General features: G+C 38.1%; 1 protein-coding gene across 14 annotated transcripts in view; it reads right to left on the reverse strand.

Annotated features, from left to right (window-relative positions):
* Window positions 1-5,824: 5,824 nt before the first annotated feature.
* LOC105035654 (probable peptide/nitrate transporter At3g43790) overlaps window positions 5,825-23,437 on the reverse strand; it is an 85,747-nt gene continuing 68,134 nt past the window's right edge. For 13 of the 14 annotated variants that reach the window (XM_073254368.1, XM_073254336.1, XM_073254325.1 and 10 more), the window contains 2 exons: window positions 8,535-8,578; window positions 5,825-6,142 (listed from right to left, as the gene is read on the reverse strand). In XM_073254368.1, coding sequence (XP_073110469.1) covers window positions 6,039-6,142; window positions 8,535-8,578 — 148 coding nt within the window. In that variant the 3' untranslated portion in view covers window positions 5,825-6,038. The remainder of the gene's footprint in view (window positions 6,143-8,534; window positions 8,579-23,437) is intronic. The other variant, XM_073254333.1, reaches the window with a different exon arrangement.

Consider the following 23,437-nt stretch of genomic DNA (forward strand, 5'->3'; position numbering starts at 1 on the left):
AACCTGCGGAGTTCGCCTTCCATCTTCTTCGACCTCTTCGTCAAATGAAGAACCTCCTTCTTCAGGCACTGGATTGTGGACTTCAGCGGAATCCCCTGAGGTAAGGGAAGCGCTTTGACAGAGCGCTGCCATCGGGAGGTCAACGCGTTAAGACGCAGCTCATTACAAAGAAGAAGAAAGAAAGAAGAAAAAGAAGAGAAGAAAAGTCCCCCACAAGGAGGAGACCAATTTTATTGACTGAACGTTTCTTGAAGACAAAAAAAGAAGAAAAATGACAATAAAGGAAGAATACAAGGTTAGAGGTCTCGGACCTCTGGATCAACAGGGGGACTCGGCACCTCTGGGGGGTGGAGCACGGTGGCTGCGACGGCGGTGGAGGGTCCGACTTCATCCTCGGATGCCTCGTCCAAGAAGCTGAGGTCGAGCTCGTAGAATTTCACGATCATCTTCTCCTGGCAGAGCTCGAACCCTTTATTGAATGCAGCTTGGCCGAACTCAACCTTCAACTTCTTCATTTCGGTGGAAGTCTTGAACTCCTCCACCGCTTGACCCCTGGCCTCCGAGACCAGGGTCGGGATCTGCTCCGCCATGTTGGCAACCTCGGCCTCCGCCCTCCTCACCATCTCCTCCAAGTCGGCCTTCTGTTCCGCCGAGGTCTGTCTCTCTCTCTCAAGCGCCTCTCGGAGACCGGCCACCTCGAGGGCCATTTCCTTAAGACGGGCAGCCTCGGCCTGCCGACCTTCCACCGCCTTGTTTGTCGTCTCGATATTGGCGAGGAGTTGGTGCCCGAGCTGCAAGGACGATCGGAGGGTCAGAATGGGAGCTGAGAAGTTAATTAAATGAAGAAGCGAAAGGAAGAAAGGGAGATGAATCTGCTTACCTCGAGGAAGGCCCCCAGCGAGTCCCAGACTCGTTGTGCAGGATCGATGCAGACGATCCTCTGGACGACTTCGGGCAGTGAGCACCCGTCTACCAGCTTTTTTATTAGGTCCCTGTCACTAAAGGGATCATCCCCCTGCTCCTCTTCAGAGCCGCGGGATTCTTCGATGGCAGCCCGGCGACTGCCGACCCTGCGGGCCAAGGTCTTCCTCCTCTCACCCCCTGGCACCTCCTCAGGACGGGTCTCTGAAGCGAGGACCTCGGTAGGAGAACTCAAACCCCTCGAGGAAGCCCGGGCGACTGGAAGCTCAGTGTCTGCAAGGACGTCGGCGGATGAGGTCGCTTGGGCGGGCGCGGCCAAACTCATCCCCTCCACTCTGATCCTCTTCGCCGGCCCGGAGGCCGCGGCGCCCTTTCTTTTGAGAGCCTTCAGGCCCCTGGCAAGCATCTGTGCTTCTTCGGCATCCATGCCTAAAAAAAAAAAAGAAGAAGAAAAGAGAGAAAAGAGAAAGAGGGTGTGAAAAAGAAGAAAAGAAGAGAAGTAGGAGAAAGAGAGGAAAGGAAAGGAAAGGAAAAGAAAGAAAAAAAAGGAGAGATGAAATACTGGCGGGATCCAGGGGGCTCAAGCCGATGTTGAACAGAAACTGCTCCTTCAGGAGGTTGGGAAGAGAAAGAGTTGGATATTTGAGGAGTTTCTAGGAGGCTTGATGGTCGTCCCCCCCCCAGGCTGGGCGCCCGACGGACGGAGTCCCTCAGAGAACCCTAAGGGGGCAACTCTAGCCTCAAGGTCGGGCATCGAACATAAAGAAACTTTCCCTTCCAGTTATGAATAGAAGAAGGGGCACCTTTCAGCAACCCCTTTCTACCAAACTGTGGGGAGAAGTACCACCAATCCTTCACCGTGGGATGACGCTTGAAGGTGTAGAAGTATCTAAACAAGGAAGGGTGGGCTGGACTTCGACTATATGACAAAGAGAGAGGAACCCTATCAAAAACCTAAAAGAGTTCGGTGCAACCGAAGCCAGAGAAATGTCCAAAAACCAGAAAAGAGCAATGACGAAAGGCGGAAGAGGAAGCCGAAGTCCGGCACGGAAGGCCTCCTGGTACAGGTAGAAGCAGCCGGGGGGAGGGGCACTAGCCCGGTCGGACAGGCCAGGAAGTTCCAGTTCGTACTCTAGAGGAACCCCATACTGAACTCTTATCAGTTGAAGTTCGTCCGGAGTCAGAGAACAAGGAATGACGTCCGATGCAAAAACCGATCGAGGTTCAGCTCTAGCTACCGGTTCATCTACCGCCTGAGGACTCTGGGAGACCGAGACGGACGAATTCCTAGAGTCGTTAGAAGAAGAAGCCCTGGAAGACATCTAGAATCACACGAAGACCACTTATAGAGGCAAAATCCCTAAAAATCTGGGAAAATCACGGACAAGGTCTCGGGGGACTGATGTGCAGAGCAAGAGGAAGAAAGATCAAACGACAAAAGGAAGAACAAAAAGAGGAAGGAGTTCTGAGACTAACCTAAGCGATTCGGAGAGGTGCGAAGGTGCGGAAATGGGGACTGCTCGAGGAACGCCTAAGACTGGAAAGGGCGCTGAGAAAAATCGAAGTTCTCAGGGAGAAGAAGGGCGCCAGAACGAGACCGTCGGATAGAGCGGGACTCTTGGAGGAGTGCGGGTTTAAATAGGCCCTGAGATCCGGCATAATGACGATTGCGAATCCCCTCTAACCGGTCTCTTTTCGCCGCATGTCCCACTCACCACAGCGGGCGGTTAAAAAGTGGCAAACGACTGACAGAGCCTTTATTGTGCCATGCCTTGAGCACCGTTCCACTGCAGGTTCCAAAAGAGCCTCTTCGGATCGTCTCGATTTGAAAAGACTCCAGCGCATGCGCATTAAATGCCAAAATATCTGAGGACGATTGCGCGCGGACTTCAAGGGAGCAACTTCGGCTGTGACAATCTCTCTGTACTTCATTCGAAATTCGAACTCGAAAGTAGGGGGACTGGTGTTGGGTATAAAATACCCTCAGTCGAAGTTCTTGACAGGATTGACCCTCCCAGGACTCCTCCGGCTTTCGACCGCAGATGGTATCTCTCCGGACTTCTCCAACAGCCGGATTCCCACAGTGCTGACTGAATTCCCCCGATGGACGATCTCCCACTGCACCACCCGAGCTCCTTCAATATGAGTTCCCCCAGTTATCTGTTAAGCCATCCCAAGTGCTCACTGAGCTCCACCGCCAGCCGACTTTCTACGACTATCAGCTGTTCCCCGAATCTCCTCCAGACTTCTTCCAGCCAGGTTCAACTCCAATCTGAACTACCCCGGACTTCGTCAACGGTTGAACTTCTCCGACGGTAGATTCCTACAACTACCAGATTTCATTCGGACTCCTACGGGAGTCGGACCTCGTCCCCGACTCCGGCTGCAGGCGGACTTCGCCCGGACTCCTACAGGAGCCGGGCTCCGCCCACGACTTCACCTACAGGTAAACTTCATCCGGACTCCTACGGGAGCCGGACTTCACCCACAACTCCAATTGCAGGAAGACTCAGCCCGGACTCCTACGGGAGCCGGATCTCGTCCCCGACCTCGACTGCGGGAAGACTTCGCCCGGACTCCTACAGGAGCCGGGCTCCGTCCTCGACCCCGACTGCTGGTGAACTTCGTCCGGACTCCTAAGGGAGCCGGACTTTGCCCCTGACTCTGATTGCAGGTGGACTTCACCCGGGCTCCTACGGGAGCCAGATCTCGTCTCCAGCTCCAGCTGCAGGAAGACTCCGCCCAGACTCCTACGGGAGCCGGACCTCATCCCCGACTCCGGCTGCAGGCAGACTTCGCCCGGACTCCTACGGGAGCCGGGCTCTGCCCACGACTTCACTTATAGGTAAACTTCATCCGGACTCCTACGGGAGCCGGACCTCGTCCCCGACTCCGGCTGCAGGCGGACTTCGCCCGGACTCCTACGAGAGCCGACTCTGCCCACGACTTCACTTACAGGTAAACTTCATTCGGACTCCTACGGGAGCCGGACTTCACTCACAACTCCAATTGCAGGAAGACTCAGCCCGGACTCCTACGGGAGCCGGATCTCGTCTCCGACCTCGACTGCGGAAAGGCTTCGCCCGGACTCCTACGGGAGCCGGGCTCCATCCTCGACCCCGACTGCTGGTGAACTTCGTCCGGACTCCTAAGGGAGCCGGACTTCGCTCCTGACTTTGATTGCAGGTAGACTTCGCCCGAGCTCCTACGGGAGCCAGATCTCGTCTTCAGCTCCAGCTACGGGAAGACTCCGCCCGGACTCCTACGGGAGCCGGACCTCGTCCCCGACTCCGGCTGCAGGCGGACTTCCCTCGGACTCCTACGGGAGCCGGGCTCCGCCCACGACTTCACTTACAGGTAAACTTCATCCGGACTCCTACGGGAGCCGGACTTCACCCACAACTCCAATTGCAGGAAGACTCAGCCCGGACTCCTATGGGAGCCGGATCTCATCCCCGACCTCGACTGCGGGAAGGCTTCGCCCGAACTCCTACGAGAGCCGGGCTCCGTCCTCAACCCCGACTGCTGGTGAACTTTGTCCGAACTCCTAAGGGAGCCGGACTTCGCCCCTGACTTTGATTGCAGGTAGATTTCGCCCAGGCTCCTACGGGAGCCAGATCTTGTCTCCGACTTCAACTGAAGGAAGACTTCGTCCGAACTCCCACGAGAGCAGGACTCCAAGTTCCTCTCAGACGGGCAACTAGCCACCCCCCTCCGCCAGACACTCCAGCCGGACTTCGACCGACATGTCTGGACCCTCTAGCAGGCCACAGCAACGGCCACGACTCTACTCCACTTCCTGCGATGGATTTCGCGCAGCTCCATCACTCCTTGGCAGACCGCAATAATTGCCACAATCCTGCTCCACTTCCTGCGACGGATACTACGCGATTCTTCCATCCTCTGGCAAGTCGCGACAACGGACGTCGCTCCACCCCTCACAACAGACTCCATGTGGCGTGTCCCGATGATAGCCACGATTCCACTTCACTACTCTTCGCAACAAACTCCTCCTGATCGTGGACAGCCCACTACCGGACGGTTACAAACGTCGCTATCAGTCTGTTGCTCCCTCCGCCTATAAAAGGGGGGACCCCAGATACGTTATTCTCTAAGCTCTCATTTTTGCCTAGAAACTCTGCTAAAATTTCCATTCGAGCACTCCATTCTTGTTGAGGCAGAGAACTGACTTGAACGTCGGAGGGTCTTGCCGGAGCAACCCCACCTCCGGTTTAGACTTCTTTTGCATGTCCCGACGGTGACCGCGACTCCCACGACTCCAGCTTCTCCGACGTAGGTGGATTTTTGCACAAACAGATATCATCATCAATATCAATCGAATGATCGAGTTTTGTAAATTGAATAAGTTTTATAGATGAGATAAATTTTGTTACTTTTGTTAGTATGAAATATTTTATTATGAATTAAGATCACCAGTATCTATAAAAATTTGAGATTATAATAAATTTTAAGATCTTATATAATCTCTAAGATATCACTCTAAGATTCATGCGACCATACCGCGTGGCCGATCTGAGTGCTAGATTCAAAGTGTTGATGGCAGCTTCTAGCAATCATGGTTGGCAGTCATATGGAAACATTAAAATGGTTGATGTCATGACCTTTGGACTAACACGTGTTTTTTTTCTTTTCTTTTTCTTGTTTTTCTTTTATTTTCTTTTTTTAAAAAAAAAACCAATACGTCCAGGCTTCTTTATAGGTAGAGGGAGAAGGCAACATAAATCTAGAAGACCTGTCATGACATCTGTTGGAATGGATTTTCTCCGAGTGCAATCCTGCTTCACGAAATGGGAAGATGGTCGGAAACTAGCTTCCATTTATTTTCACTAGAAATACCCTCAGAAAATTGTGGTTACCTAGATATCAGTGCAGACTATTCAAATGAGTCATCAATCTCCTGAATTATACGTACGGAAAAGATGCACAATTACCAAAATATCACATTTTACCATTGGATTTGCTCATACTTGCGGCTCAGCTTCTTGTGTGTAGCATCAAACTCATATGAAAGAAAAAAATGTTAAAAATGTGTGCCAACTCTGCTTCAGTTATGCAGCCCATGCATACATCACTTCTTCAACCTGGCATTCAGACCTCTAGGTGGTACTCTTTCTACTTGGTTGATTTAAGAAGGGTTTGAAGGTCAGTAAGAGCCCAACAAATCCAATAATGTTCAAGACGAAAAAAACCATACGATCACCTACAAATAATAGACCAATTAGATATCTAGAAATTAGTTGAATTCACAGAAATCAGCATAATGAACTGTAAAGATTTTACTCCAAATAGTTTAAGATAATGGACCTCTAGTTCAAGAAGCCAAACTCAGATGATAAGACCCCATTTATGTTTTATCTTTTCCAAAGGAATCCCCTAGATTTGAACAGGAACCTCCTTGATAGGCAAGTTGGTGATCATATATTTTATAAATTAACATGTTTAATATTAGACTTATGCATTTGTGTATGTTAAATGATAAAGAAGCTGATAAAATGATCTGAATCCAGAACATAACTCAGATGCAGCTGAAATGAGTCCATTAGAAGTAGATAATTTTATCAGGTTTTGATACGAAGTCAGAAGTTAAAATTACTTCCCAATTTACATTTAGCTTCAATGATGCAATTGCTATTGTGCCAAAGTTCTGGTAAAATAGAATAAATTTTAGATATTAGCATACATCATAATATAAAAATAGAAGGGACTCAAATCAGATTTGAGATGATTATGTAATCACATAGATAAATCAGTACTTCCACGTATCTTCTTGCATAGATCCTTGACAGTTGTGATCTGCACGTTCTGCACAGGTGCCTTTCATCTTAAGTGTCCCTCAGTGCTTGATATGGCAGCCGCCAACATGATATATTATATATCACCTCACTCACTCTCTCTCTATATTTAATCTTTGCGCATGAATGTCTCTGTATAGATCCAAATTCACTCCCCCCATTTCATGCTAAAGCCTTTCCATTCAAGCAGCTCCAAAGGAACTCCCAGCTGATCCCTAATGCAATCTTGGTTCGAAAGCATCTAATGATCTTTTTCTGCTGTTGCCCTTGAAGAAAATTCATCTTTTCTCTCTGTGAATGTTGACTAAGTTTTCCCACCCCTGTGGGATGCCCCCACCCCCTTTGGCTTCCTTCTCTATACCTCTCTCTGACACACATATATAGAAACTGTTTGTGCTCGTGCACGTTTACATGCGTGCACTAGTGCATGTGTGCTTTGTGTGTGCAAGTGTGCTTGTCTGCATGTGCATACATGCATGTATGTCTGTATGTATGTAGATTATGGAAGTACCTAAACAATATCCTTTTGACGAAATGCTACCTAATCCTTGTAAGAACCACCCTCCAAAAGATAAGACACCCCAAGCATGAGAGAATTGGCTTTGAAAAATCAGATCTAGTTCACAAACAACTGTGGTAACCTTATATTAAGAAGTAAGAATATTGACAATTGAAGTGCCCCTAACCATATTATGCCACATTGCACCATCTCCAACTGTCCAAAATTGCCACCACTTGGCAATCCTTGATGGCAAAATGCATTGTTGAGCTGAGTTCAGAGCAAGCCTAAGAACTGACACTAATATTCTATTGTAACATGTACCCTGCAAGTGCTGCAAGGATCGTGTGAGCTTTACTAGTGATGTTTTTTTATTGTAGAAAAGTAATCTTCTAAAAGTCTCTTCTGCAGTTTCTTGTGTCGGCTTTTGTTTTATTTCTCAATCAATAAAATTTTTCATGTTGCCACTGAATTTGAAAAGATGGCAAAGTGAAAATATTAAGGATGGAGTGATGGAACTTTCATAGATGGATAATTAGGGTGTTACACCCATGAGAACCTTGCTTCCACATTTGCTCCAGCTTTCCAAAGCTTCCACCAAACCACTATCTTGAGGTGAAATAAGGGATAATTTAGCCACTAATGCACCATTCATTGGTTTAGGTTTTCCTTGGAATTATTTATTCATTTCTTAATTATGATGACAAAATAGGTAATTCGTTATTGCTTTAATAGTATTAAGAAAAAAAATGTTTTCTCTTTTTTTTCCTTTTTATTTTTGAGATTTATGCTCCCTTATGCTTGCACTCTTAGCTATATATTTGGGCTTCATCACATCAAAAACTTCATATGATTTGCTTCCAATTTAAGATGTGCAAATATTTGAATTGAATTTTGCTGAATTTAGGTTAATTAGATAATTTTCTCCAGTCAAAAATATGAAAAATAAAATAAGTATGAACAAGAAGGTAGTTGACATAATTAAAAAGACACTTTACAAACACTAATTTGCTGCTTAGACACCAGGAGGTTTATTTGTGATGTTAATTTCTTCTGGAGTTTATAGGACAACATCAAAGCTAATAAAGCCTTACTATTAGTATATCATAGTTTAAGCTCTGCAACATACTTAACACCATCCCCAAACCGACAGGACACTATGGACATCTAAAGGAACTCTGCTGTGCAAAATATAGAACCCTTCAGTATCCACTTTAATAGTTAAACTTCTGTGTATAATTTCTTGAAACAGGGCAGGTTTATGCATTGTTGTGCACATTCGAGGCAAGAATAAGTAATACCTGGTAAGAAGGAAGCATTTTGACGCCTTTGTGCCCATGAAAATCTGCAGATACATGTTACATTTTTTTTTAAACTAAAAAAAAAAAAAGATAATTGGTGCTCAAGCACAACATTAGTACAGACAATAAAGAAAATTTTGAAGCATGAACTGAAATTAAAATATAAATCTTAAGATTATGTGGTTGACAAGCTCTTTAAAGATGGGATCATCCAGATGTCCCAATCAATGGAGTTTCTAATGACTTCCAGGAGACTATTTGAAGCCTACTGGTTTTTCTCTATCATGTAATGTAAAGTGATCAAAAAAAATGCTAGTCGAAGTCGCTTCTTTGACTTGTCAAGAGGACATGCAGCATATAATGCTGTCTATAATTTGCACATTTTAAGCAACCTATTAAGAGCAATCAAATGTTGCAACAAACAAGTTTCTTTTGTTATGTATTTAAACATTCTAATTTTCAAGTAAGAAGGTCATTCAAATGATAATCATTGTTGCCTAGAAGATAGCAACCTAAGAGGAGGGTGAATTGGGTTCTTTGAAAAATTTAAGCCAAATATGAAATCTAAGACAATTATGTGCTTTGAATTAATCTAATTTATGTAATTGGGAGGTGTATGCAATTTGCAGCGAAGCTAAGATATAAATGAAATAATGCAAGGGTGAGAACAGTTCAAAGTAAGTATTAAAAGCAAGAAGGAAAACAAGACAAAGCACGACACAAATACAAAATAATTTATAGTAGTTCGATGCAACCCCGCACCTACATCCACTCTTCAATCTCCCATTACGAATTCCACTATAATCACCTGATTACAACGTATTTGTTTTACCCGGGATCACAAACAAATCCAATTGATTTTTAGGGATCACCAACCACAACCCATACACTGATTGTTTTTCGGATTCACAATCAGTCTAGTTGGTTTTACGGACTCACCAACCAAAATCTACAATATCCAATTCTAAGCTTGGACGAGCCTGCACCCCAAATTTCTTTCCCCCAAAGAAACTTGAAAGAAAACAAAAATACAAGACGTAGAATTTCAGCATAAATGAAAAATAGAAAAGATGAATCCTTTTAAACTCGAAGAAGATGCTGATGAATTGCACAAAAGATGCTTCGACTTCTCTTGAATGATGCTTGAGAGAATGCGGAAGAAGTTGGTGATAATCACTCTTTGAAAGCTTTTGAATCATGCAATTCATCCCTCTTTTTCCCTTTTTCAAAGATATTCAATAATCCTCACTCATTTGAAAGTTTTCCTTTTTAATCCCTCTTAATCACTCTTTCCAAATGATTCTCTAACCTTTTGTAAGCTTTGAAGTGACTGGAGAGTGAGTTTTGACCGTTGGAAGGATTGAAATAGCCGTTAGAAGAAAAAACTTAAAAAAATATAAAAAAACTAGCTGTTAGTGCAGTCTCGTGTCACGAGTCGACTCACAGTCCTCATGAGTCGGCTCGAGTTACCCACAAGCTGGCTTTTATAGGGATCCTGAAAATACAGTCTTCTGTCTTTTCTGAGAGAGTTGGCTCGTACTGTTCACGAGTCGACTCGAGCCTGTGCCGGTCTTCTTCCAACGTGCCAGAGTCGACTTTTCACTCCCAAGAGTCGACTCCTCTTGGCCAAATATAAGAAAATCTGTTCTTTAAAGTACTTTAGCTTGACAACTTGAGAGGATTTCTTCTATGGATGATTTCTTCAATTTAAACACCTAAAAAAATCCTACATTCATCTTTGAAACATATGATTAGAATCATAACTATTCAAAGTTTGATAATCATCAAAATCAATCATAGGATTAACAATCTCTCCCTTTTTGATGATGACAAAACTTTGAGTATATGCACAAATAATAAACATAATATGTTTCAATTAAATTGCCTACATGAATCATGAAGCGATAAGATAAACATACATAAATACACACTTCATGAATGCTTCATTAGAATGATACATTTGATATCAAAATACTGATTTCATATGATTTCAAGCAAGTACATGAGCATATCAATTAATTTAAGAATATTTAAGCATATTTTCAGCATATACTCATTATAACTCTCTCCCTTTTTGACATCATCAAAAAGTTTAAGAAAAAGATTTAGAAAATATTATCAAAATCAACTCAAGTCAAATATACACATATTCAATTTTTAGAAACAAATTTGAGTTCTCCCTTTTTCAAAATTAGCTTGAATTCGACTGTCAAATTAAGATTAAGAAAATAACATTTCTCCTCCTTTTTGAATAATATAGATGAAATGAGTAAGTTCTTAAATTCAGTTAGAGAATTGCTTAGAACTATAAAGATCCAAAAGAGATAAAGCTTTTCAAAACTAAGGATTTTGAATAGATGATTTAAAGCAAAGCATAAGACATTTAGTTTTACAAAATTTTTTTTTTTTTTTGAGAAGTATCAATCAATTTGATGCATAAAGGTATTAATATTTAGAATTTATCTCAAAGATATAATGTCAAAGCTAGCAGTTTTTTTGTTTCGCCAAAAGATAAATAAATAGAGTACAAGGCAATGATAATATGTTCGATACCGATTATGAAAATTATGATATCAATTGTGACAATATTTTGGAAAAATTCTGCTTGATAGCGATTAAAAAAAGTTTGAGTTTATATCTTTGAAAAACAATCAATTTAAAATAAAAAATAATTAATTTAATTCTTTTTAATACTAAATATTTTGAGATTCAATTTAAATAGTAACTATCGAAAAAGAATTATATATATATTTTTGATCAATATAAATTTAAAACTACATCTCTCCATTTTTGAATAAAGTTAATACATTAAACAAATTCTCAAATTCAATTATAAACAGGCTTTGAGCTTTAAAAATTTAAGCGAGATAGTCTTTTTCAATACTAAGAACATAGAGTATCAACGCCAAGCATAAGACATATTTAGAAACTCATCTCTTCGTTTTCTTAATAAATATCAAGCAATTTAGTTCAAAAAAATATGAAATTTCTCTAATTTGTCTCAAACAACATCATATCAAAAATATAGTTATGCAAAACCAGATTTGAGACAGACATTCTTCTCTTTTTGTCAAAAGATAAATCAATGAAATACAAGATAAATAATAAGCTATCTAATACCAATTGATTAAAACTGAAATTCTCTTTAAATATTTAGTTTTAAAGATAAATGATACATTCCTTGAAATATTTTTTATGATATCAATTTCAAAAGATTCAAGAAGAGTATTTTTCAAATGTATTTTTCAATATCAATCAATGGGAACAAAGTATCAATGTTTATTAATAAATTTCTTTTTGAGATCAAAAATGATTTCTTGATACCAATTAACTGTAAAAAAACTAATGATATGATCAAAACATATGAAGTATGAATAGTTGCTCAAAACGAATCAAACGATCAAAACCACAAGAATACTAAAATAAATCCATAAGACAAGCAAAGTGCAATTGTTTATCAATGATCTCTCTTTTAAGATCAATAATAATTTCTCTTATTATGTTCAAGATAGATTTCTCAAAAATCCAAAGAAGCAAAAATGATAGAAGTGCTGAAAGCATGCACAGTACGAATATTTATCTTTTTACTTTAAAAAATGATTTCTCTAAAATAAATCATGTGAACACAATAACAAGAATTCTGAAACAAATTTATATGGCTAAGTCGAAATAAGCAAAGTATAAAAATTTATCAATAAATTCTCTTTTAAGTTCATAAATGATTTCTCCTATAATATTCAAATAACATTTTCTCCCCCTAATTTTTATAATAAATGCTAGTAGATTTATTTTTCTTAATTCTCCTCCTTTTTCTTCCAAATATGCATATTCATTCAATTTTCAAGAAATAAGCTTTACAAGAATATGTTTTTCTCTCCCTTAGTTTTTTTTAAGAAAAGCAAATATTCAGTCAAGCACAAGTATAAACATCAAGTACATTGAATTTTCATAAAAGATCAAATTTTCATTGATTATTCGAAATATGAATATACAATATGATAAAAATATGAAAATATACAAAATGTATAAGAACTAATCTTATACTGATGACAGAAATGGATTGCTAGAATTACTAAAGCTCTATGAAAAGAATCTTGGCATCCTAAATATAGATTAGGATAATCCTAAGATGTAAGTCCAGGCTGACTAGAAAGAGAGGGTGGTTTGATGTCTCCAGATAGCTGGCCTCGATCACGAACACCCTCTCTTACTGAAGTCATAGCCTGAATCAATCATGCTGTCTCCTCTCTAATCAATGTAATGCCTCCACTAGATCTCATCTTGCCTACTATGCCTCTGAAGTGTATCTCTGAAGCTCTGCACAAACTGAAGTGATGATCCTAGTAGAAACTCTCTTAATAAAAAAATCCTCATCCAATCTATCAAGTAGATGATCTGAACTCTCTAGATGACTAGTCTGTGAAGGAGAAGCAGTCTCTCATGCTACTTTACTGGCTTCTCAGTCCTGATATCTACTACAATAGATTCTGCTGTAGGAGTCTCATCATCGTCTACTGTAGCATGAGTACTAGCACTGATATCCTCGATATCCTTAACATCATCTCAATCCAATATAAATCTTAATCTGATATGTCGCTGCTCAAGATGATCCGAGGTACTCCCATCGATTTATTTATGTAGCGTGCATCCAATGCATCTCAATCTACACACCTTTCATTTTGGAAATTAGACTTCCAACTTCCACTTTCATGTTACCATAAAATTTTCTTACCAATCCCAGATAAGTGGGCAAATTCTTTCTTGCATGGGGGAACAACTCGAAAAAGCCCTGAATTCTTGAATTTCTGCATAGAACTTCTTCCTTTATGCGAGTTGCTTTTGGGTGCCATTGGAAAACAAGGACCAAAAAAATCAGTTGAAATTTGATAAGGTTCGATTTAGGGAGGAGGGTTTGAATAAAGGTCCGACTTAAAAGCAATAAAATAGGAGCAGAGCCACGAGACAACTCGGATTAAAAATTCCATCCCCGATATAGGAGTTGACTCCTTTTAAGCACAAGTCGACTCCTGATGAGAGGTCGACTCTAGTGAAATAGGGATCGACTCCTCACAAAACTATTTTCTACATGTGGCAAGAGTCGACTCGATTTCAAGAGTCGACTCCTCAATACAGAAAATAGTTCAAAAAAATTCAAATCAAGAAAAAATTGATCAAATTGAATAGGAATCAATAGGCAATCAAATCAAAGATCAAGAGATATATTCAAATCAATTTAGAGGATCAAAGAATTAATCAATTAGGTTTTATAATTAATCAAATCAAGAGGAAATTAGATAAAGCCTCTAAAAGTTAGGTTCAACTAAGGGGTTTTTAAATCCTTAAGGATCAAGCAGATATGCAATGCAAATAAAAAATTTCAAACATACAATCTTTTATGAATAATTGCATTATCTTGATGTTCCTAGTTCATGCAAATTTTGATAAATTTCAATAATTACATGTCTTATAAGGGTGTCAAGAGATAATTTGTAAAATTTGCACTCAAATATTTTCATATGCAATCAAGCTTATTTTAACTTAAGTTTTTCAATTAATAATATGATATGGGGAGTTAAGAGAGCATGCTGAATTTGACGATAAAGATTTATGCTTACAACAATTAAGAAGATAGATAGAATTAAGAGAACATATTTATCAATACATTAAAGATATTTAAGTCATAGGATAAGATTATTGCAAATACTGAAAAATCATCAAAATCAATCAATTATGCTAAATAACTACAATAATCAATAATGGTATGATGTAAAAAAAAATTAGCTTTTACCAAACATCAACATCCATCCTTTTAAATCCTAAGCATCCACCTTTTAAGATTTTTTTCTCCTTTCATTTCATTATATGCTTGGCATACCTGCTAAATCATTTTCTAATTTTTGGTATCCAAGCCATCTTGGGTCCATTGGAGTTAATGCACATAGTTTCTTTTGACATCCAAATTTGTCTAACCAAAATATGACCGATTCTGCCAATATTACATTCAAAAATTTTATGGCCAACTTTGTTACATTTAAAGCAAGTGATAAAATGATTTTCATGAAAAGCCCTAGCAAACATATTTGTGACTATTTTCTATTATCTTGAAATATTAAAATCAATTTCAGCTTTATTGAAAATAGCTTTTTGATTATTCAATATTAATTGAAGCTTTTGAGAACTAAGTGTCAGCTTTTCAACTATAGACTTCAATATCTCAATCTTTTTTCTTAATTTTTCATTTTCTGCAATAAGATCTTTTTTTTGTTTAAAAATAATATTCTTTTTTTAGAAAACTCACTTTTTCATCCACTAAGATTTTTAATTTTTCAGATTTTTCTTTTAATTTGATATTTTCTTCTATCAAAGATTTTTCAGATATCAAAAATTTTTCTTTTTCTTCAACTAAAGAATTCTTTTCTTTCAAAAGTGAATTTTTTTCTTCAATTAAGAATAAATTTGATCTTTTAAGTTCTTTATTTTTTAATCTTATATTTTGAAATTCATCCATAAGCTCTTGAAAGGCATCTTGAAGCTCATCAAATATAAAATCAGAAGAATTTTCAATATTTACCTTATCATTTTGAACCATCAAGCATAATTTTTCAACTTTTTGTTCATCTTTCTCACTTTTCTTTTCCATGCCTTGCTCCCCCTTGATCAATGCTTTTTTTTCTTTTATTTCTTCTTCTTCTTTTTCTTTTGATCCTCATAAGCCAAGAGGCATAAGTTGGGGAGAACTTCCATATCTTCCTTGAAGTATGATTCTTCTTCTTGATTTGCTCCCTCATAGATTATTTCCAATTTATCCCATACTTATTTAGCTCAAATATATGAAGAAATTGCATTAAATTTATTTATGTTCAATGAGAATAAAGTATATTCATGATCTTAGTATTCAGCTGGACCATTTCTTTATCATTAATCAATGCATAGAGTGTGTGTGGGCCATTGACTATAATCCTCCATAAATTATGATCATGTACTTACATAAAAATTTTCATCCTAGCTCTCCAATAAGTATAATTAGAACTATGAAAAAATGAAGGTTTATCTATAGAATGACCTTCAATAAGAAAAGATTCAATTTGGGTTGCTATGATCTTTGGCTCAAGACCGCTAAATCAACAACAAATATAAGAGCACCCATCCTAATACCAATTGTTGCCCAGAAAGATAACAATCTAAGAGAAGGGATGAATTGGATTCTTTAAAAAATTTAAGCCAAATCTGAAATCCAAGACAATATGTGCTTGGTATTAATCTAATTTATGTAATGATGAGGTGTATGCAATTTGCAGCAAAATTAAGACACAAGGGTAAGAATAGTTCAAAGCAAGTACTAAAAGCAAGAAGATAAACAAGAAAAAGCACGACACATACAAAATAATTTATAGTGGTTCATTGCAACCTTGCACCTACATCCACTCCCTATGCTCTCTTTGAGAATTCCACTATAATCATCTGATTACAGCGTGTTTGTTTTATCCAGAATCACAAATAAACCTAGTTGGTTTTTCAGGATCATCAACTACAACCTATATACTAATTATTTTTTGGATTCACAATCAGCCCATTTGATTTTACGAGCTCACCAACCAAAATCTATGATATCCAATTCTAGACTTAGACAAGCCTATACCCCAAGTTTTTTTCCCCAAAAAAACTTGAAAGAAAACAAAAATACAAGATGTAAAATTTCAACACAAATGAAAAATAGAAAAGACGAACTCTTTTAAGTCCGAAGAAGTTGCTGATGAATTGCACAAAAGATGCTTCAACTTTTCTTGAATGATACTTGAGAGGATGTGAAAAAAGTTGGTGATGATCACCCTTTGAAAGCTCTCGAATCTGTGTACTTGATCCCTCTCTTTTTTCTTTTTTCAAGGATATTCAATTATCTTCACTTATTTGAAAGTTTTCCTCTTTAATCCCTCTTAATCATTTTTCTCAAATGATTCTCTAGCCTTTTACAAAGTTAAAAATGGTTAGAGAGTGAGTTTTGACCATTAGAAAGGCTGAAATAGCCATTAAAAGCAAAAACTAGTCATTGAAAAAGTATAGAAAAACTAGCCGTTAATGCAGTCCATGTCATAAGTCAACTCACAATCCTCACGAGTCGGCTCAAGTTGCCCACGAGCCGGCTCTTGTAGGGATTCTAAAAATGCAGTCTTCTGTCTTCTTTGAGAGAGTCAACTCATACTGTTCACGAGTCGACTCGAGCTAGTATCAGTCTCTTCCAATAGGCCAGAGTTAACTCTTCACTTCCAGGAGTTGACTCCTTTTGGCTAAACATAAGAAAATCTGTTCTTGAAATGCTTTGACTTAACAACTAGAGAGGATTTCTTCCATAGATTATTTTTTAAATTTAAACATCTAAAATATCCTACATTCATCCTTGAAACATGATTAGAATCATAATTACTCAAAGTTTGGTAATTATTAAAATCAATCACAGAGTTAATATCATATGAGTCAGCAATTATTTATCACCACAATCATGCAAGTGTTTGACATGGTTGAGTGAAGCAATATACTGTGTCTAGATCTGAAATCTATAGAGAAAAATTTTAGATCTAAAAATTTTTGATGTCGTTCTAACATAAGATTATGTATGTTGTATGGTTGTCCTTAAACAATATTAAAATTTTTGATTAAAATAGAATTTTAGATCTGATTTTTTGTCATATATGTGATATATATTTTATTGTTTAGATCTGAAAAGAATTTCGAGATCTATTTTAATTCATATATATGATATATGAAAGCATGTTTAGGACTGAAATCAGTTTCTATGACCTGAATTTTATTCATATATATAATATATGTTTGTATATATGATTTAAAAATTATTTCGAGATCAAAACTTATTTTTCATGCAAGGAATTTAGATCTAAAAATTTTGATTTAAGATCTGAAATTAGTGTTTGTGCATGAGCGATTGGTCATGGATAAATCTAATTAGGTCGTATAATTGGATTACATCTAGGATTTCTGATTTGATCATAATGGGTCAAAATCTATTTAACAGTTGATCAAATCGAGTCAAGTGTTGATTAGGGTTAGGTCAATACAACTTAAGATCATACAATTATTATTGATCAAATCGATTGACACCCATATATAGAATCGATTAACCTAAGGACCTAATTCGGCTCTATGGCTCGAATCTAATTCATCTAAGCTAACCTATTCGGACCAATTAATCAATTGATGTCTAAGGCAAGTAATTGAAATGTGATTATTTAATTGGTTCCGTTTGCTGACCTGACCAATTTATTGTCTAAGAAAAGTAAAGGGAGGACCCCCACCAATCTCTACTTATCTGATCAATTTGAAAGATTGAGTCTCAAATATGATTGCTTGACAGTTTAGTTTAGCCCATAACTAATTAGATAGGACCTAAATCCAAAATCTCTCCATAAATATTAAGTCCAATGGTCTTCCACCATTGTAGATGTACGGATGTACTACCGACATTGATTGTTCACGACTGGTCACAGTGGTTTAGTTGCATCGGAAACACGCAACCACTCTATTGCAAAGAGTTGCTCCAGGATAAAGATGGGGTTGGGCCCAATAACTATTAGGTGAGGGACCCAATGACGGCTTTGCACCTGCTTGTGAACGGTGGGTCTGACTTAACTAAGGAGTGTGAGCAATAACTGTTAGGTGAGCCCACATGACTTAAAGACCAAATTGCTGCAACATGCTTAGAGAAGCATTTGGACAAAGAGTTATCCACGCATCAATGTTTGTGTTATCAATAACTGTTAGGTGAGGTATACGGCATCGGTGGGACCGCAGCACCCACTAAAAATTCAGTTGTCGCGTTAGGATTTTCGTTTCTCCATCCGAAGAGTGTGAGAGATCTGATAAAATAATGGAAGTCTTTTTGCATCTAAAAATTTCTAGAGCAAAATATAAAATAAGTACAAACATCTAACCAGAATCTTTACTCTCTACTGTTTATTGTGTCAGCTTCCAACCCTCTAGCTCAAATCTTAGATATCAACCGTTTAACCAAAACCAATTACATAGACTAGCTCACAAACCTAAGAATCGTTCTTAATTTTAGAAAATTAAGCAATGTTCTCTACCAGGTTATTCTAATATTAACAGCCTGTCCAACCCAAAGTCAATGAGCTATACTTGATAAGTGGATGGACAATGATAATAAAGGTAAGTGCAATATTTGCATGAGCACATGTACACTGCCAACGACATATTGATTCATCTACAAATATTGTGAGGTGATCAAAGTCGCACAGTGCATGAGATGCGCGATGGGCAATCAGTCTATGATCATTATTTGATAATGATCAAGGACATTAAGGAGCTCAAAAAGCTCAACATGACCATGCACAAGGAATTGCTTGTGGATTTGATCCTACGATCCCTTTTTAATTTATATGGGTAGTTTATGGTAAACTACCATATGAATGACCATCTTAACATCTTATCTGAATTGATCAAAATATTGGTAACTAAGGAACCTTGAAAAGTTCAGAGATACATACCTGGAGAGCCTAAAGAAATAAAGATATACCTTGAGTAGGCTTGTCGAAATTGCTCAATACTATCCTTACGATTTTCTCTTTTAGTTAAATTTTAGACTCTAGTGCTTTTTATGCACTTTAGTATAAAGTCTATGGAAAGATAAAAGGCTAAGAAAGTAACCCTTAAAATTGACAATAGGACAAAAGTTGCTGCTGTGGTTATGGGCATATATTCTTCATGATTATTGTTTGGATTTAGTTCTTAGAGACAGTCTCTATCATTTGCATGGTAATGCATCTGTAAACTTAATTGAGTAAATAGTGAATGCCATTGGATCTGAGAGATCCAGAGTTGAGATAAATCTTAAGTATATATATGGTACTTTAAGCTAAGTCATATAGGAGAAGAAATAATTAATTGACTGGAGAAATATGGGCTTTTGGGCTCATTGATTGTTGAGTCATAACTAAACTGTGCATCATCTCTTTGAGAAAAAATGATCAAGCTAATCTTGTGGGACAAGAGGAAAATGACCACTGAGATACTTATCCTAGTACACATTTGATGTGTGTAGCCCATTTGATGTGCTAACAAAGAAAATTATCTCTACTTCACTATCTTTACCGATGATCAGTCATGGTATAGGTAAGTATATGAGATACAAATCTAAAATTTTTGAAAAATTCAAAGAATTCAGATGTAAAGTAGAAAAGCAAATCGAAAATTCCTAAAGATACTTCGATCAGATTGAGAATACAGTACCAAAGAAAAAAAATTTTTGATTATCTCATAAAATGGTATAGTTTCATATTGGACCCCTCTTTGTACATCTCAGCTCAACGAGATAATTAAGAAGAGTTATGGGACTATATGAGATATGGTCCGATCTATGATAGACTTCACTGATTTATTATTTTTTTAGGGACATGCTTTATTTTTGAAATTTAACTATGAAATTGGGTTCTTTCTAAATCTGTTCCTACCACACCATATCAGATATAGCATAGTGAGAACTGAATCTTGATTATTTCAAGATCCAAGGATGTCCAACCTGTGTCAAAGACAATAAGAGGATATGTTAGAGGATAGGTCTATAAAGCTCATTTCAAAGAATATCCTAAAAGAATTTGAAAAACTACTTTTCTTCTGAAAGAATCACAATATGATTGTGACCCATCATGCTATCTTCTTGAAAATTGTTTATTCAAGATGAAGCAGTGGAAGAAAAGTTAAGCTCGAAGAGAATATCTCTGAAGAGCAGCGAGCCATAAAACCTAAAGAACCTATGAGCTAGTATATGTATATTCCTCCACCTCATACATATAGTAGGATCTTCCATTCTCTCGAAAGGTACTTGGGTATGCTTAATAGAGGATGTAGAAAAAAATCATTTCTCAATAGGAGATAGGGACCATAGAGATGATCCCAAAACCTACAACAAGGCGATGTTAGACATCGACTCCAAGAAAGGGATGTGAAATAACTTTCCTAACTGGATAGCTTTTGAAGATTTTCATATGGAGTAGCTTATGGATTTCACTTTTTATGATAAGAAATCACTAAGTCTGCAATAATCTTGAAGTTGGAACATTTATTTCGATGATATGATCAAATTGTTTGATCAGAAATGAGAAATTATGTGTTTTCAAAAAGGTCAGTGGAAGTGTCCAATACTGACATCGGTTAAAATGTAGTTGTATGTTGAATTCTCCATGACAGACCTAAAGCAAGCATCCTATATTCTAAGAATATAAAGATCTATAGAGATAGATGCAATTGGATGCTTATGTTTTTACAGATAAAATACAGAGAATAGATGTTGAAAGGGTTCAACATAGAAACCTCGGAGAGGGGTCTGCTACCCTCTTGGGCATAGATGTATGCAGTGTAGTGTACTTGAACTGATATAGTTAATGCTGTGAATGTCATGAGCAGATATCAGTCGTATCCAGGCTAAGAGCGCTAGATTGCTGTGAAAACATCTTTAAGTACTTGAGAAGAACTAAAGATTTGTTCTTAATTTTTGAAGAAGAGTCAAAGCTAAAAGTGGGAAGATACATCAATTCAGATTTTATATTTGATGTTAATGATAAAATGTCTACATCATGGGATGTGTTCTTGTGTAATCGTGATTCGGTATCTTAGAAGGGTTCCAAGCAATCAATCGATGGAAGCTGAGTACACTATAGATGTGTAGGATGCATTCTGGTTCTAATGATATTGCAGAACTGAATGTCATGCCATCAAATACTATGACATTATACTGCAAAGACAATGACACCATCATCCTTGCCAAGGAGCCTAAGTCTCATCAGATATCCAAGCACATAGAGCAACAGAATACGCGACTACCTCAAGTAGAAATACATAGAGGTGCAGAGAGCAAACTCTACATGAAATGTGATTAACCCACTGATAAATCACTTAGCCAGCCGAAGACTAAAGTCTATCTTGAGAAGATAGGGCTTGGTATATGGCAGATTGGCTTTAGTGCAAGTAGGAGATTGTTGGATGTATGTCCTAGAAGCCAATCTTGGCTGACACATATTATATTACTAGGATATGATTTTGTACTTAATGGATACTTATATTACCATTCATATTTTGTGTCTATGAATCATCCAAAAGGTTAACAAAATGATGATACATTCTCAAAAAATTGAGAATTTGAGACATGTATCATTGATGGTTAATTCCTAAATTGCTCCTGGTCATAGGATCATCATGGGGATGATGATTGATCCAAATAGATCGATGCACGGATCGTTTTTTTCGGACAGATGAGTCTTGAGTCTGCGGTGTAGTGACACTGGAGCGAGAATGCAAGTGGTTGTTAGAGAACTAGCACTGAGCATGACCAACACGAGAAGTCACATGGATGTCTGCTCACTCGTTAGTAACTTTCTCGATGTTGCAGTAGTGTAACTGGTCCTTTGACCTGCGTGCTACAGCTACTCGCAATGAGACTGCTAGAGTTTGACTACACATAAATATTGACTCAATAAGTCCTTGTAGTGGATGTTGGCGACAGTTGGTCTACTGTAGGGGTGGGGTGCGCACTTAGATAGAATCTATCGATTCTAACAGAAGAGATAGTTCTATGAAATTTAAGAAGCTGAGTCTTCAAGTCTATGACCATAGCAGTGTGATTGATGGAAAAGAGTTTCCATAAAAATTACACATGGATTCGAGCTAATTGAATCTATCATATGACCGATGATGAGGTTTGACGATTTATCCATAACCTGCCATCTAGTCGGGACTCACGATAGAGAGACTGTATCATACGTTAACTGCACCTAGAGGTTCATCACCTTTTATTCTGCTGGGTTGCCACTACATACTGCTAGGTGTCACTGGTGGATTGTGAGACCCACGGACATCATCTCGATGATTGATGATCTTTGATGGACAAAGTTGGAATGGTTCCAACCTATTGAAAGGAGTTTTAATGATATTGTAATAAGAATCACAATATATATTACCAAAGAGAATAGAACCTATGGAGTCACACACAAAGAGACTTTTGACTGATCAGATAGTTGAATTGCGATTATGAATCATGATAGAATTTAATTATCAATTTGAATGATGATTAATCCAATGCAAAAGTTGCAATTAAGTAACTCGCTAAAGAGTTAATGAGTTATAAGAGAATTAATTAGCAATTGGATTGCTAATTGGCTCAATTTGATTGAGTAATGGGGCTTGTATCAAGTCTAATTAAATTAGATTTAATTTGACTTGACATGGATTCGATTTGATCAAGTCTAATTGGGTTATGAGATAATCAAATTGTATGGGAGAATAATTCCTTGTTTCATTAGGATTTGGGTTTGACCTAATTCCTAATTAGATTAGGATCTAACTAAGAGGTTTTTGGGTTCTTATTTGGACTAGAAATCCTCCTCTAATTAGGTGACATCTAACTCCTAATTGGATTAGATTTTAATTTAAATAGTTTGGGCTCCTAATCAGATTAAGATTTCAATCTATTTGGGTCTAATCAAGTCCTAATACGATTAGGATTGATTAGAGTTTTATTTGATTTAAATCAACCACCTAAAGAGGAGTCCCAAGTGGTTTGGACTCTATCTTCTCTCATGCGCCAACCTAGCCCCGCGCCCACTTATTTTTAGCACCTTATTTTTCTCCATAACCGAGAGGTATTCAGCGTGAAAGGAGTTCATGCCAATCCCCTTTCCGTGAGATATCTTAGCGCACAAAAGTTAGGAAGGGTGGGCGGCATAAATCAAGAGTCCTAGGATAGTTGGACTCTTATCTCTTTACCTAAAATCCTTATCAATTCTTATTTAAACATGGGATTATATGAGGCGGCAACCAACCTGATTGTGATCAGATTTTGGATGCTAAAAACCAGATGAGGCATGCGTAAAAAATCCATG

Source organism: Elaeis guineensis, chromosome 1 (assembly GCF_000442705.2).
Source record: "Elaeis guineensis isolate ETL-2024a chromosome 1, EG11, whole genome shotgun sequence".
NCBI lineage: Eukaryota > Viridiplantae > Streptophyta > Magnoliopsida > Arecales > Arecaceae > Elaeis > Elaeis guineensis.